General features: G+C 40.6%; 1 protein-coding gene across 3 annotated transcripts in view; it reads left to right on the top strand.

The window, feature by feature from the left end:
- Positions 1–16,344, top strand: part of RAPGEF6 (Rap guanine nucleotide exchange factor 6) — a 221,702-nt gene that overhangs the window by 187,807 nt on the left and 17,551 nt on the right. For 2 of the 3 annotated variants that reach the window (XM_075541509.1, XM_075541510.1), the window contains exons 20-23: positions 2,447–2,658; positions 5,622–5,745; positions 11,884–12,104; positions 14,052–14,243. In XM_075541509.1, the coding sequence (XP_075397624.1) occupies positions 2,447–2,658; positions 5,622–5,745; positions 11,884–12,104; positions 14,052–14,243 (749 nt within the window). Of the gene's footprint in view, positions 1–2,446; positions 2,659–5,621; positions 5,746–8,664; positions 8,689–11,883; positions 12,105–14,051; positions 14,244–16,344 lie in introns of all 3 variants that reach the window. The other variant, XM_075541508.1, reaches the window with a different exon arrangement.

The raw sequence follows: 16,344 nt of genomic DNA, 5'->3' as shown, positions 1-16,344 counted from the left end.
GTTTTATCACAATCCATACATACATACATTGTATCAAGCACATTTGTACGTAAGTTGCCATCATTTTTGAACCATTTTCTTTCTGCTTGAGCCGTTGGTATCAGCTCATTTTTTACCCTCCTTCTGCCTCCCTCCCTCCCACATGAGCCCTTGATAATTTATAAATTATTATTTCAAGTCTTACACTGGTCTCTCTTCACCCCCTTTTCTGTTGTCCGTTCCCCTCCTGGTATCGCTACTCTTACTATTAGTCCTGAGGGGTTTTATCTGCCCTGGATTCCCTGTGTTTCTAGTTCTTTCTGTGCCAGTGTACATCCTCTGGTCTAGCCGGGTTTGTAAGGTAGAATTGAGGTCATGATAGTGGAGGGGAGGAAGCATTCAAGAACTAGAGGAAAGTTGTATGTTTCATTGGTGCTATACTGCATCCTCACTGGCTCCTCTCTTCCTTGTGACCCATCTGTAAGGGGATGTCCAATTGTCTATCAGTGGGCTTTGGGTCTCTGCTCTGCACTTCCCCTCATCCACATTGATAGGATTTTTTGTTTTGGGTCTTTGATGCCTGATACCTGATCACATCGACCTCATGATCACACAGGCTGGTGTGCTTCTTCCATGTGGGCTTTGTTGCTTCTCGGCTATATGGCCGCTTGTTTATCTTTAAGCCTTGAAGACCCCTGATGTGATATCTTTTGATAGCCGGTCACCATCAGCTTTCTTCACCACATTGCTGATGTACCCACTTTGTCTCCGATTATGTCGAGAAGGTGAGCATCATGGAATGCCAGGTTAATAGAACAAAGTGTTCTTGCATTGAGGGAGTATTAGTGGAGGCCCAATGTCCATCTGCTACCTTAATACTAAACCTGTAAATCTATGTACATAGATTTATTTCCCTATTGTTATATATAAATGTATTTACATATGTACATACCTGTATTTATCCCTCTATAAATGTCCTTTGCCTCCTAGTTCTTTTCTCTCTTTCCTTTTACTTTCCTCTTGTCCTACCATTATGTCTGGCCTGCATTCGGGGGTTTCAGTAATTCCTCTCGGTTACATTGTCCTTGGTCAAGCCTTACCAGGCATCCTACCCCCTCCTCTCCACTGATTTTAGATCACTTTTCCCTTGTCCTTGGGTTTGTTAACACCCACTTCCTTCCCCCCCCCTCTCCCATGTCACCCCCGGAACTGTCAGTTCCATTGTTTTCTCCTCCGGATTATTTATCCCGCCTATCTTATCCAGATAGACATGCAGAGACAATAATAAGTACACACACAAAAAGAACAAAACAAGAAAAGAATGTTTTCTGGTCAAATGTGGAGTGCCACACCCTGACCCCAAAGTCTAATTTTGGTATTCCCTGGGGACTCTTGCTTTTTCTCCCCTTGCTGTTCTGTTGAAACTTATAGACAATTGTGGTGGGGTCAGATCTGGCACATTTCCCACACTGCTTCCAGTGTTGTCCCTGGAAGCAATGGGTCAGTGAGGGACGTTGTGTCTTGTGATGGGTTCAGCCCTATGGTCCTCTTTGTGCATTGGCTGCTCTGAGCAGGACTATCATCCTTGGGGCTTGGTGGGCCCAGAATGTGTACCACTCTCTCTCTTTCCCTCATCATTTGCTCCTGTGTGCTCTGGTCAGACTGGCTCCTTTCCCTGCACTGTAGCTTCAGTGCTGTCCTCTGAAGTGAATTCTAGGGGGAGGTGTGTGTCCATGTAGTTGGGTTTGGCGCCGGTCCCAATTTTGATTTTCTACAATAACTTGCTTTGATAATTAGTAATTAGTTTTAAATAGGCACGTAATGAGAGTCCTGGTAGTACAGTGGTTCACACTTAGCTCCTAAACAAAAAGTTGGAGATTCACACCCAACCCAGCTTCTCCACAGAAAAAACACATGGCTTCTGCAAAGATTACAGCCTACAAAATCCTATGGAGCATGTGAGTGAAGTTGGATCAGTGAGAGAGGTGAGATGGACCTGATACCATGGGCGGACACCTGTGGCGTCTTTTTTCTGACTGGAAAGGAAACATGATATGTCAAGTATTGCAAGATGAAGTTGACATTGTAGATGGCAGAATGGAGACATGGAAATAATTAAGGGGCCCGATTATGTGGCTGAGTTTGTGAATCAAACTTGAAAGCCTACCTGGTCTCTAGACTTCTTGTTATTTCAGATAATAAATCTTCCTATCTTAAAAAACAAATAAATAAAGACTACGCATAAACAACTATACGCAGATAAGTAAATCCTCTGAAAGAAGTCCTGAGGACTACTTCACCCTTCCTCTCTACCCACCTACTGTCCATCGTTCTGTTATGTTTTAGTTCAACAGTGTCTCTACATAATTTTAGCTGTATTAGAGAAATTTGGTGAATGTACTTTTCTGACCAAAGTAATTCTCCTATCCCAAGTCATTTTTGAACATTTTATTCTCATCTTTGACAGTGGCTTGAACCTGGCACCTGTAGCACGACTGAGAGGTACATGGGAAAAGTTACCAAACAAGTATGAGAAGCACCTTCAAGATTTGCAAGACATTTTTGATCCATCCAGAAACATGGCAAAGTATAGAAATATTCTTAGCAGTCAAAGCATGCAGCCTCCAATTATTCCATTGTTCCCCGTTGTCAAGAAGGATATGACATTTCTACATGAAGGTAATTTGAAATTTTGGAAGTCTAGCTTCAGCTAATTCTACAGAATTGTTGTTATATTTTCAAATGTAATAATAACATATCACAAACACCTTTTCGGACTCCAAATTTAAGTGTTTACGTTTTGCAAACCAATCAAGCTAAAATAACTTAACTCTGGAATCTCTCTTATAATTTTTGTGTTTGATACTTTTTTTTTGAATTTTTCCTTTATTGAAGGACATACAAAACAATGGATTAGAAACAATCAAACACCCATAATTAACACCCAGCCTAGAAGCCCTACTCACATTCCTTCCCAGAATACTACCTTGCCCTCCTCCAAAGGCAAATGTGACCTTGATTCCCCGTATTTTGGTTTCCTTTTGCCTGTGTGACTTTTACTGGTTTGGGGAAATTCCAAGCCATCTTGTCTTCAGATTTTTTGTTTGCTCTTTTATTTACTCTCCATTAAGAACTCTGATTGTCACTTCTGCTAGACTTGTCACTGTACCCCTAACATCTGTCTCTTATAAGTATAATCTAGATCCTCTCTGGGTCATTCTGTAGTCCCTTAACTTTTATTTACATGTGTCTTATTAACAAAGCAATGGATATTGTCATTAAGATTTTACAAAAATAGTAAGATGTTGGGAATGGTTCCATTCTTCCAGGGTAATAAAACTTGCTCTGGACAGGCAACCTAGGGGTGGGAGTAATCTATGCTCACTTTAATCCATTTTTAAATGTTGATATAATTTAGCACTGGTATACATTGAGTTCATCCTTGGTCTCCAAAGCATTGAGGATTTACCTCAATTTAAGCTGTTTTTCTCTCACCTAAAAGTTCAGATGTCCTGCTTTGTTTGATGTTTTGTCCACCTCTTTATTTGTTATGAGTAGAAGGATTATTCTGAATTACAAAATCTATTCTTCCAGTATAATTTACTTTGAATAAGGACATGTTATTATGCCCCCTCAAAACAAATTCACATTACTCGAGTACCTTGATGATCAGTGAGCTTTTAACTAGCGTGGATACCCTGAAAAATTCATATGTCTAATATATTCTCATTGTCATCGAGTTCATTCTAATTCACCGTGACCCTGTAGGACAGATTAGAACTGTACCGATGGGTCTCCTAGACTGTTGACTCATCTTTCTCCTACAGAGGGATTGGAGACTTTTTATCACTAGGGTTTCTTCTGATTGATAGCTCCTGCTAACTGTGACATAGAAAACTTTTCATGCTTCTGACTATATGGTTCTCACACTTGGCTTCAGGGCCTTGGACTCCCATAATGGCGATTTAGGGGCTGCTGTGGAGGTGAACTAGGATTAATGCCAACTATTAAAGGTACACTTGTGGGAAATCAGCTTGACCTTTGAACATGTAATTTTTGCTTTGTAGTTTAGCTTGGGTAGACCAACAAATAGGCTAAGTGTGGATTCATACCTAATCTTTTGAAAGAAAAGAAGGCCATTTTTTTTCTTTTTTAAAATTTAAATCATTTTATTGGGGCTCATACAACTCTTATCACAATCCATACATACACATACATCAATTGTATAAAGCACATCCATACATTCCCTGCCCCAATCATTCTCAAAGCATTTGCTCTCCACTTAAGCCCTTTGCATCAGGTCCCTTGCTGTTCCGCTGCACTCCCCCAGTGCTTTGCCTCGGTGTGGTGGGATCAGGTCAGATGCAGTTCCCACATTGTGTCTCCGGTACTGTCCCCTGTATCGCTTTTAGCCACTGAGGGGCATCATTTCTCACAGTGGGGCCAGCCATGTTGTTCTCTCTGTGGACTGGCTGCTCTGCTCAGGAGCATCATCCTCAAGGCCTGGTGGGCCAGGCGAGAAGGCCATTTTGAAAGCTGCTTGGACTCGTTTCTTAGAAAACTATAACAACAAAAACACAATTTAATAGAACATGTGAACCAGTAACTGCTTTAGTGATTAAAGTCATCGTCATAAATTTACACACACTGAGAGGGAAAAGTGAATGGAGGCTGAAAAGTGTATTCCTGTGAGGCAGCTGCCTCTTGCATGGGATCTTCAATGTCTTAAAAATTGACAACTTACTTAATCATTTTTGTAATATTGTCAACCAAAGAAAACTTACTGACAGGCTGGATTTAACTAATAGCCCTTGGATCACCACTTGTTTTCAAGTGCTGTGTATGCCCTTGCTGTCCTCAAGAGCAGATGCAAGGCCTTATTTGCATATAGACTGACCTACCTCTAGAAAGGTAGATTTGAGGGGCTATACATTTTATAGGTTTGCTTATAAAATTAGGAGATTACATTTTTTATCACTTTTCCTACATAATACTCCTTTAACCAACAGACTCTCTCCCAGTATCCAGCTCGCTTTCAGGGAGTAGGCTTTGGGCGGTGCCGCAGGACCAGACAGTGTTTTGTTCTTTTGTGCACAGGGGCACTCTAGATCCGAGCAGACTCGATGGCACCTCACATTAACAGTGTAGATTTAGTAGTTCTTATAAGTAAATGTTAAAATTTGACAGTGTTTTGATCTGTACCACCACAGGAAAACAACTGTCCTATGTTGTTGATGTTCTTGGGGATCACAGAGTCATTTCCAGTGAAAGCAACCCCTGTGTCAGTGTAACAGCTGTGAGGAGGATGGCGCAGGACCAGGCGATGTTCTGTTCCGTTGTGTGGTACATAAGGTCTCCATGAGTCAGTACAACAGAATTGCCCAGGACTATGCCATTTGCATAATGGTTGCTATGCTTGATCCCATTGTTGCACCCAGTGTGTCAGATGCTTTCTCTTTCCTTGTGGAACCTTTACCAGGCATAACATCCTTCTCCAGGGACTGATCCCTCCCGGCAACTTATCCAAAGTCTCTGAGACAGAGTCTGTGTTGTCTTGTTTCTTAGGAACATTCAGGCTGTACATCTAAGGTAATTTATAGAGATTTATTTTAATGTTGGAAATTAAATAATTTTATTTTTAGGAAATGACTCCAAAGTAGATGGTTTAGTAAACTTTGAGAAGCTCAGAATGATTGCCAAGGAAATTCGTCAGGTTGTTCGGATGACTTCTGCTAACATGGACCCGGCTATGATGTTCCGGCAGAGGTATGGCATTTAAATATGTAAATGTGCTGAAGAGCGGTATGCAGATTGCTTCCTAGCTGTGTATTTACTGACCATCTAAGTCTGTGGGAGCTAGCTGCAGGTGGTTGATGGGCTTGGTTGCTGACCAGACAGCTGGAGGTCTGTGTCCACCCAGAGGCACGTCAGAAGAAAGGCCCTGCAGCTACTCCTGAGAAGTCAGCCATTGAAAAGCCCTCAACACATCTTTCCTCTGGCACACACCAAGTTCCCGGGACTGGTCTTTCTGAGAATACAGATTTTTTTTATTGTTCGTTAAAATATCAGCGGGTTTAAGCCTAAACATATTGCTAATCTTTACTATACTTATGTTTTCATCTAGTCTCAAAACTAAACTGTGAAGTCCACACATGCCTATTACTTTCACAGAATATTTTTAAAGTTTTATCTCTAACTAATTTATGCTTCAGTCTTCTAAAAATCAAGTCCTCGTTCTCAAGCGATACTACAACTGTTAATTTTTAGTAAAGTGTTGGATATGTTGTTATGTGCCGCTAAGTCATTTTCGACTGTAGGACAGAACAGAAGTGCTCAACTGAGGTCCTTGGGTTTAATCATGATGAGAAGATTGCCAAATCTTTTCTCTCGCAGAGGCATTGAGTGGGGCAAACTGTCACTCATTTTTGTTAACTGTCAAGTTATAAAAATTAGGACACTGGGACTCCTTTCAGATCATTTATAAATTGCACATTGAAAGATAATCCATCTTTAATAAAAGTGGTAAGTATTATTTGTAACCTTATCCTTTAAATGCTTATTTAAAATTCACTCTTAATGTAATAAGAAAATTGACCGGCATTCAGTTGATTCCAACTCATAGTGACCCTCTATAGAGTTTCGGAAACTGTGAATCTTTATGGGCGCAGACACCTTCATCTTTCTCCAGCAAAGCAACTGGTTGGTTTGAACTACCGGCCTTGTGGTTAACAACCCAAATGCTGTCCCACAATTCAAAAAAAAAAAACTTTGTAAAATTACCCAAAATGTCAATTTGTTCTGTAATCACTGAAATTTTCAGAGTAAATAGACACTGGCGTTTTAATTTGGGGTCATTTTGCTCTGTGCCTTTATGTTTAACTTCCATTACTAAGGGCTTGAATAATAAAATACTTGCAACGACATATATAATTCCTATCGATTAAAAATATATATACTCTGCTAGGAAAACCAAAGCAAACTCACTGCCATCAAATTGATCCTGTCTGTAGGACAGCATAGAACTGCCCCCATGGGCTTCCAAAGCTGAGTCTTGACGGGAGTAGAAAGCCTCATCTTTCTCCCTAGGGGCCACTGGTGGTTTCTTACTACTAATCTTGTGGTTAGCAGCCCAAGTTCTAACACCTTACACTACCTGGGGTCCTATTGCTAAGGAAACAAAATATTTTCTTCTTTACGTCACAATTGAACTTTTTGTAACCAAACAGTGTGTGTAGGGATCTTTGTTTTGTCGTTCGTTTTGTTTTAAATCACTGTTTAGGAATCTTTGTTTTAGTAAGTCGTTGGTCTGATGGTTCCTCTAGTTCAGAGACCCTCAAAGTCTGGAGACAGGGGTATATCGCTAGAGTCTCTTCTTTGTTACCCCTCTCACTTCTGCCCCTGAGAATCACTACACATAACAAGAGCTCTGCTTGCTCTAGAGTCCAGAGGCAGAAACAGAACCAGTGACCAAAGCAAACCTGGAGGCAGGTTTCTTTGTTTGGGGGTTGTTGCATGTCTAAAGCTGTTCAGTGCCCCTCACCACCCCTGTCGTCTCACATAAACCTCCATTCCCGCATCTCTATGTTACCAGCTTTGAATGTGCACTTCTGGCTCAGCCAGCCCCGTTGATAATGCATTAAGTACCAGCTACACTCCAGGAAGGAGAAAAGAAAGAGATTGCTCAGGAAATGAATGAAAGCCTATGTTCTTGGGAGTGGACTGTACTGAGTACGGGAAAACGGAAGTATGTCTAAGGTTCCGATTACAGTGGACCTTTCCCAGATCACGCTCACCACCAGCAATGAAATGCAGTATCTTTCTTTGAGAAAATAACTGTTCGTTTTTGTGGTATGATTTAACTAATGTGGACTCGATCCAAAGAAATCCAAACGCATTGCCACTGAGTGCATGCTAACTCAGAGCAGCCCCGTATAGGCTTCCAGAGATTGTCTGTCTCTATGGGAACAGGCAGCCTCCTCATTCTCCCACAGAGAGCCGCCCGTGGGCTACCACCACTCACTTTTCGGTTAGCATTCTAACGCCCAGCAGCGCCACCATGGCTCCTGGCCGTGGGCAACGTATTCCCTTTTATTGTAATAGAACCAATTTGCTGAGTTAAGACTATAGCCACTATTTTATCAATATAACTGCTTCCGAGGAACACTGATGGCATATCTTTATTTACAGTTTAGATATGGTCACAAATTCGTATCGGATACCTTGGCAGAGAAATTCTGAATTTCAGAATAACATTATAAATCTTCTTCAATGTTCCTTATACCTTCACCATACCCCTTACATGAGTGACTTCAAATATTTTCAGTGGGGAAAGCTCAATTCCTTTCCTTAAAAGTTTTTTTTCCTAAGAACTTTGTAGTAAGTTGTTTGTTTGGGGTTTGTTTTTTTTCTCTAATGTGATTGGTCCAAAACAGTTTTCTTAATATTTTTTAGTGGCCTTAGCTCACATCTTAATGCATCTTACACACACACCCCCTTGCTACCACCACCACCCCCCACCACCCTGCATTCCATTAAAGTCGTTTTACTGTTATGCTTCAACCTTATTCTAGTAAAGTTTTTCTGGTCTATTCTGTCTGCATAGTTTCTCTGACCTTCACCTGTTGTCTTTTTCCTGTGCTTTCCTGTTCAAACACATGCTTCAATGTTTGTGGCTCTTGCTTACAGGAAGAAGAGGTGGCGGAGTCTGGGGTAAGTGTAGAAATGAACGCAACTGGAATGAAAGTTGTGCAACTCTTAACATATACTGCATCCTTTTCATTAATGCACGCACAAAAAACAGCATGCGTTCTATTAACCCTGTCAGCCTATGTTCCTGACAAATGCCTTTTGCTAACAAGAAAATTAGTGATAGAGCTAGCCTTTTCTTTTCTTGTCTTTTTTAACTTTTCCATTTTTGATGTCCCATAACTCCCTTCTGCATTTTAATTTAGCAGTATCAGTTAAATAATTATGATAGTGAATATTTCTTTTGTCCCTGCTATATGCCAGCAAGCATATTAAACAGGCACATTAAACAAATGAGCTTATTTAATTATGCATCTACCCTACAACCAAACCAAACTCGCCACCAGCAAGTCAGTGCTGTCTCATAGCAACCCCCTGTGGGTTTCCGAGACTTAACTATTTTCAGGTGTAGAAACCGGGTCTTTCTCCCAAGGAGCTGCTGATTGTGTGAAGCTGCCGACCATGCAGACCGCAGCCCAATGCGTAACTACTTACACCAGGCCTCCTCCACCATACGTGGTGGGTACTATTATTAGTCCTGTTAAACACATGGAAAAGCGAGTCTCCCGAAGTCTTAAGTTTCAAACCTGAATTTAAGCCATTTTCTTTTCTTCTGTGTAAATATATAAATGTATAAAAATTAATAGGAGATGTGTTGCACTTTACATCAATTTATTAAAAGAGACTTTTATCCGAAGCTGAACTATAAGATTGAGTTAATATGTAATTGAACTCTAAGATCCTCAGGTCCACTGATAAAAGCAGACTTCCAGGATTATTTAAATTTTGTGTGAAATTCCACCTTGAAATAAAACTTCTAAAATCCCTTGGTTTTTTTGCAGCTGTGATAGAATTAAAAACTGCTGTCTTTTCAAGTAGATTTAAGTCTCAGCTCAAATATAACTAGATATCTAGTTATGAATCTTAGAATCCTGCAGATCCAAGAAGTCATCTAATTAGTCTTTTCATTTTTAGATGAAAAAGGAGGCCCAGAAATGAGTAGCTATGTTTTTGGTTTCTGTGTGCGTGAGCCACTTTCTGTGTGCCTTACTTTAGCTGAGTCTTGTCTTTTATGTATGATCTTGTTCTCTGTTAAAGCAAGGTGATCTTGATTCCCCTTCTCTACCTCCTTCCTCCCTGACGGCGCAACCGCATATGTTTTTATCCACGTGTACATTTATGTCGTGGTAGAAATGCATACCTGGGGTTGCCATGGGGAGAGTACTTGAACCATATATTTCAGTGGGCATCGGGGTGTCTGAATGATGTACTAATAACATTCTCTAGGTGCTCAGCCTGGAAATCAATGATGCTTGTGGCATTCAAGATTTCTGTTCTTATGTCTGAGTATTTTCTCTCTTGGGAGTAACTTAGAAGATATTTTGTTATCATTTATCACCATGTTTTTACCGTCTAGCAAGCTAATAGAGATTTGTAAACAGCCTCTTATTTTGGGTAAAATCATTAAACATTTATTGTCATTTGGTCTGGTATGTTGGATCTTGATTTGACTGCATTTCTTTGCATCCAAGGCAACAATTGTTGGATCCACTATTTTATGAAGTTCTAAAAAAAATCACTACAGTGCTTATCCTCACTAAGAATTCATAGACTTACTGAAAGAAACGTGGAGGTTGTTATCCTTAACAACTGTGCATAAATAAAAGATAAAACCAAGTAAATTAAGATTTTCTAAAACTCCTTTGTATGCAGATCTGGATCTTCTGAATCATTGCTAATGTCATCATTGTCTCTTTTATCCTTGACATATACGAGTATTGCCTTCAGGCTTATTAAGTGTGTTCATAATGAAACCTTTCTTAAAACAAGTTATTAAAACAACACTAGAGCTACGGGCGTTGGGCTCTGAGAGTGGCTTCCCAAATACATTATTACTTCCTTCTGAGGCCTACTCTGGGAATAGTGTTCAAGTGGTCAGATTCAGTCATTTGGTTGCTGGAGCTTTAAATAGCTATTTGTTAACGTCATTGTATGTAAGCAGTGACAAGGACATCTCTGCTTCTGTCTGACCAATAGCAACTGGGAGTTACCATTGAACGTAAGGCATCTCCTATTTCAGAGAACTTAAAATATGAAAGAAAAAGTACCTTTCAGCGAAGTATTACTTAATTTATCATGAGAAGAGTTGGATTGGAGTGTTTATGAAACTGGATATGTGAGCACTGAAGAACCCGTTAAATGGCTGTGGTCTATGTATAATTAGAATGTTTTGTATATTATGGGTCATTTAGAAAACTCATACATAAATTTATTGGTTTTGAATGATTGTCGCTGCAGCTGCCTTTAAAATTAAAATTCTCCAAGAGCCTTGCAGACTGGCTTTGTTAGAAAAGACAAACAGCATTACAATTCCTGTTTCCTATTGGCTGTGCATGGAGCCAGTGTGAGATGGTTGACAAGGAGAGGAGAGTTGAATGAAAGCTGTGGCTTGTTTGAATTTGCGAATTTCTACCGAGCTTTCAGTTCTGTCACATTCAGAGGCGTTACAGAGGAGAGATCCTAGCTACTCCATCCTCATCACGCCTTCCCATGCTGTGTGCCAGCGGAACCATTGGACAGTCTGGCTGCATTTCTAATCTCTGATAACACCTAGCTGGATATAAATGCTATCGTGTTTCACTACTAGTATCTTAGTTCTTATTTTTTGAGTTTGGGCCAAAATCTAGTTATTGATACACTTGACCAGCATTCTCAGAATGGGCCTGCTTTAGATGGGAATGGTGATGGCAATAGCATGTCCACAGCAGAGCATCAGTCCAAGGTGCCCTAGTACAGATGGACTCGTCCTGACCCAGGCTCTTGCGGTAGCTCCTGAGTATGGATGCCCTCCAGAGCTAGAAAAATACTTTCACTTGTACCTTGGGTTATGTAGACACAAACACAGGTCTCACACAATATGCTCAGCAGGGTGGGGGGTGGGGTTGTCATCTTATTCTTTTGAATTCTGCACTTTGCCAAATCTTGTTCTTAATTCAAAACATTGCCATGTGTGTCAAATTACTTTTCCTTAATGCTTTTATCTTTTAACTTATTTGCACCAGCATGCAATAGCATTAACAGAGCAAAAGTCTTTCACCCGTCAGTGTGCCCATTTCTCAAGGTTACAACCCCTTTATTAAGATCTCCATCTTCTGACAGGTCATTGAGTCAAGGCAGCACAAACTCAAACATGCTGGATGTTCAGGGAGGTGCTCATAAAAAACGGGCCCGCCGCAGCTCTCTGCTTAATGCCAAGAAGCTCTATGAGGATGCTCAGATGGCCAGGAAAGTGAAGCAGTATCTATCCAGTCTGGATGTGGAGACAGATGAGGAGAAGTTCCAGATGATGTCTTTGCAGTGGGAGCCTGCGTATGGCACCTGTGAGTATCAGCCTCTAAGTTCACACTTGTATAACACTAAAAGGACAACAGCAAATGTTTATTTCCCTAGAAGTATGTGCTGTGCTCCCAAGAAAATCGTTTACTCACAAAAGATTACTGCCATGTCCCTAAGCACCATGTTATTCTGTGTATAGGATACTCACTCTCATCCATTCCCGATGATCACCATGAAGCAAGAAAAAGAGGGATAGGTGGTTTATGGTTGAAACCAGGAGACAGCATACATTGTAACATTTGGAACATTGTTAAATTTTTCTGTTAGAAAAATTTGCCTTTGTTTTTGAATGAGTAAATGTACATAAAGTATTTTTTTTGTTCGGATATCTGATTTTCTTTGTTCTTTAGATGTTTGATTAAATAATAGCTTTATTCCCAAGCCCAAGAACTTTAAGTGATTTCTGAGCATTATAGGTTTCAGTTCTTCCTTAAAAATTCAGCATATGTAAGTATATATGTTTGGGGCATTTATCTATGAACTTTTTCCTCTAGTCGTCATTAAAATAAGATGTTAGTGGAAAATGATTATTGAGAGTGGGGATATGTGTTTTATGACTCTTCCCTGAAAGATGACATTTCAGTTCGGTCTGAGCCACTTTCTGTTATCCCATAGTACTTCCTATGTTTCAACTTTGTGAGATGTTTTCTAATTCTTGTCACCAAAAACAGACCATAGGTTCCCAAACCTTTTGGCCTTCCACCTCCCTCTCAGGGGGAAAGTCATTCACCACTCCCTTGCTCTTCAAAACCTCTGTCCCTTAACCCATAATCTAAGATAAAGTGGAGATACAGCTCTTGCAGCTCCCCTAGCTCAGCGGTTCTCAACCTGTGAGTCACGGCCCCATTGGGGGGCAAATGACCCTTTCACAGGGGTTGCTTGATTCATAACTAGCAAAATTACAGTTAATGAAGTAGCAACGAAAATAATTTTATGGATGGTGGGGGGTCACCATAACATGAGGAACTACATTAAAGGGTCGCGGCATTAAGAAGGTTGAGAACCACTGCCCTAGGTCATTCCAGTACCCAGGGGGAAAAGGAGAGCCCTAATTTAGTTATCTCTATTTATTCACTATACTGAAAAACAGAAAAATGCAAAACCCAGAGTCAAGAAGGCTACCAACAATAAAGGGCCTTTTTCATTACGATAGATAAACATTAATTGATTAATGTCACAGATGAATAAGCATTATTATAAACGATGCTCATCTCTGTGAAGGAAATACACAGAATGCCATGAGAACATAAAGCACGGGGTCCTGTCTAGTCCCTGCCGGCTGTGAGAATTCCAGGAGGGCTCCCTAAAGGCTGTGAGGAAGTTACCTGAAAGACGAACAGGGCAGCTTTCTGATTTAGGGAATGATTGAAAGCTGATTTAACAGAAACCTAGAGATTGGGGAAAGGGGGGTATATGGTTCAAGAAGGCAGGCTGATGCTAGATCCTGCAGGACCGTATAGCCCTTGTTTATAGACATCCTAGACTCGTATCTTCGTCCTGGTAGCGGTGGTAACTCATCTAAAGGGTGTGCAGGATATGTGGAGAAGAGAAATGTTTGGTGTATCATCCTTTTGGAAACACCTGAATGGAGGATAGCTTGAAGAATACTCTTGCAGTAGTATAGAAGAAAGGATCTTAGCTTGGCCTTGAGAGTGACAGTGGGGATGGAGATAATTAACTTACTGGAGACCAGAATTATTTAGGAAGTTAAATTAATAGACTTTTCTATAAAATTGTAGAGGCAGTATTTTTTAATACTTAAGTAAAATTACTTTTAAGAAATTACTTTTTAGGAAATTATATTTTTATGTGGAAATAGATGGTTTTAAAGTAAACATTTACTATTTCTGTCAGTGGTAATAACTTCTTTCTCCCTCCCCCACCCTCCAAAAAAAGTGCAGAATCACCTATTGCTTACTCTTTCCTATTAGTGACCAAGAATTTAAGTGAGAAAAGATCAGCCAAATCATCTGAAATGTCTCCAGCACCTGTGCGGTCAGCTGGCCAAATAGCCAAAGCTCACCTGCATCAGCCCCACAGAGTAAGCCAGGTGCTCCAGGTGCCAGCTGTCAATTTGCACCCCATCAGGAAGAAGGGCCAAACAAAAGACCCTGTCACATTGAGTGAGTATTCACAATAATTCACATTCATTAAATTGACATTTCCAGAGAAATTAGATTGAAAAGTAATTAAAAATGTAAAAACTCAAGAGATCAGCTACTGTAGTTTGTGTAATATAGATCGTCATTTCATGAATGAAAAGTATTCTTTCTGTGTGTGGATGCTTGATGGCATTATACGTTTCTTAAATGGGGACATTAGAATTCCTCTAATACTAACATCTTTATATCATCAGAAAACATGCAGGGGGGATACGTCTTATTGAAGGACCTTTTATCAGATAACCAAGGCAGATACTTCCCGTAAAAACTGAGAGTGGAGATACTAAAAATGACTGTATGTTCTTTTTTAATAACCACTTCAGGGATGTGTGTGTGATATATATTTCTCAGAAATAGCACTTTTTTTTCTTTCTTACTATGCAATGAGGAACTTACCTAAATTACTTTGTTTTATTTGTATGACTATCTTAGCTTTTTGAGTGGAAGCCTGGTTAGATCTGGTTCCATGCATTATACATAAAGAACCTGTTGGATTTTATGTTATTTTATTTTATTTTGAGATACAAAGTTGAATAAGGATTGCCCCCTCCTTTGCTGGATTTTCAGTCTGATGACATAGACACTTATAGAAACAGCTTCCGTGCAGTGTGTTTGATGTTGTTCCAGAACATAAGATTTTGGGGAATATAGGAAAGAACAAAGGAGAAGGACCTTTTAGCCTAGGAAGGGACTGGGATGAAGGTAACTCAGAAACCAAACCCTGCGTGGTGCCAGTGGTTGACATGTTTGGCTGCCAATCAGAAGGCTGGAATTTCCAGTCTAGAGGCACCTCAGGAGAAAGCCCCAGTGATTTCCTTCTAAAACGTCAGCCTTTGCAATCCCTGTGGCGCACACTTTTCTGACACACATGGGGTTGCCAAGAGGCAGAAACCATTGGATCACAACTGGTAACTAGGCAAAGGGTCCAGGCAAGTTGCTTCAGACAGAAGAAACAACATGGCATCAGCAAGGAGCTATTTGCAATTTGCTACCCATGAGTACAAAGGTGTGTGCAGTGTTGAGAGGCAATAATGATGTTAGCTAGCACAAAGCACTGACTGCGTGCCAGGCTTAAATACTCTATAGTCATATAATAACCCTGCACCACAGGTGGTATTGACCCTCGTTCTGCAGAGATGGAAATGGTAGTGGACTCTAGGCACACTTCCAACTACTGTGCAGCCTCCCAGGATGTAGAACAGTGAAGGGCATAGGTATGCCAAAATTGTGACGTGCTAAGTTGTCGGCAGGAAGCCGTTGAAGAAATTTCAGCAAGATATAGTCCAATTTATGATTGAAAATGATTCTAACAAATGTGCTTGACACAGTGGGTGGATGGATTGTGATAAGTTGTACGAGCCCCCAATAAAAAGAAAGAAAAGATGACTAGAGCATGAGTGGAAATCGGTGGGGCCTGGGGCCCTGGGTTAGTTTTGTGGCTGTGAAAACGAAGACAGGGTTGGATGCAGAAGTTGGTGGTATTCAAATATGCCACTGAATTGCTTGACATATGGATTAAAATAAAGGCCGACTTCACAGCTGGCAAAAGTGTAGGCAGCATTTGCTGGTGGAAAAGAGGGGAAGGATCTGACTTGTACGAGGTGGCCCTCGTCTTCCCTCCTACTGTCATATGTCTCCTGTTTATGTAACCACTGTGTGAAGATGGCATTTAATTATGGGTAGTGTGAGTACACTGTGATTCTAACTTTTCAGTGTCAGGGCGACTTGTGACTATACTTGTTGCTTTATTACTGGTCAAGAACAATGTCAGAAACTCATTGAAATCTGCTAAGCGTGTGACACAGGGCCAGCTGTTGGACAAGGGATTAGATTGAACTGTGCACAAATGTTTCCAGTGGGCTCCATACTATTTTTCTATAAATTCATGATTCTTTCTGTTGTTTACTTCTCTCCTGTAGTGTGAATGTATGAATGTAGTGCTCTTGAAAAGGGCTGGACTGACAGCCCTGCAGCCTCTTCTGTATGCCCACAGAGCAGATGCATCACAGGTAGTGACAGTGCCAACATCTCACACTGCCCCGACCACATGCCTCGCCCTGAC

This window comes from Tenrec ecaudatus, chromosome 2 (genome assembly GCF_050624435.1).
Source record: "Tenrec ecaudatus isolate mTenEca1 chromosome 2, mTenEca1.hap1, whole genome shotgun sequence".
NCBI lineage: Eukaryota > Metazoa > Chordata > Mammalia > Afrosoricida > Tenrecidae > Tenrec > Tenrec ecaudatus.
The sequence above is the reverse complement of the archived record's forward strand: the minus strand, read 5'-3'. Positions and strand labels throughout refer to the sequence as shown.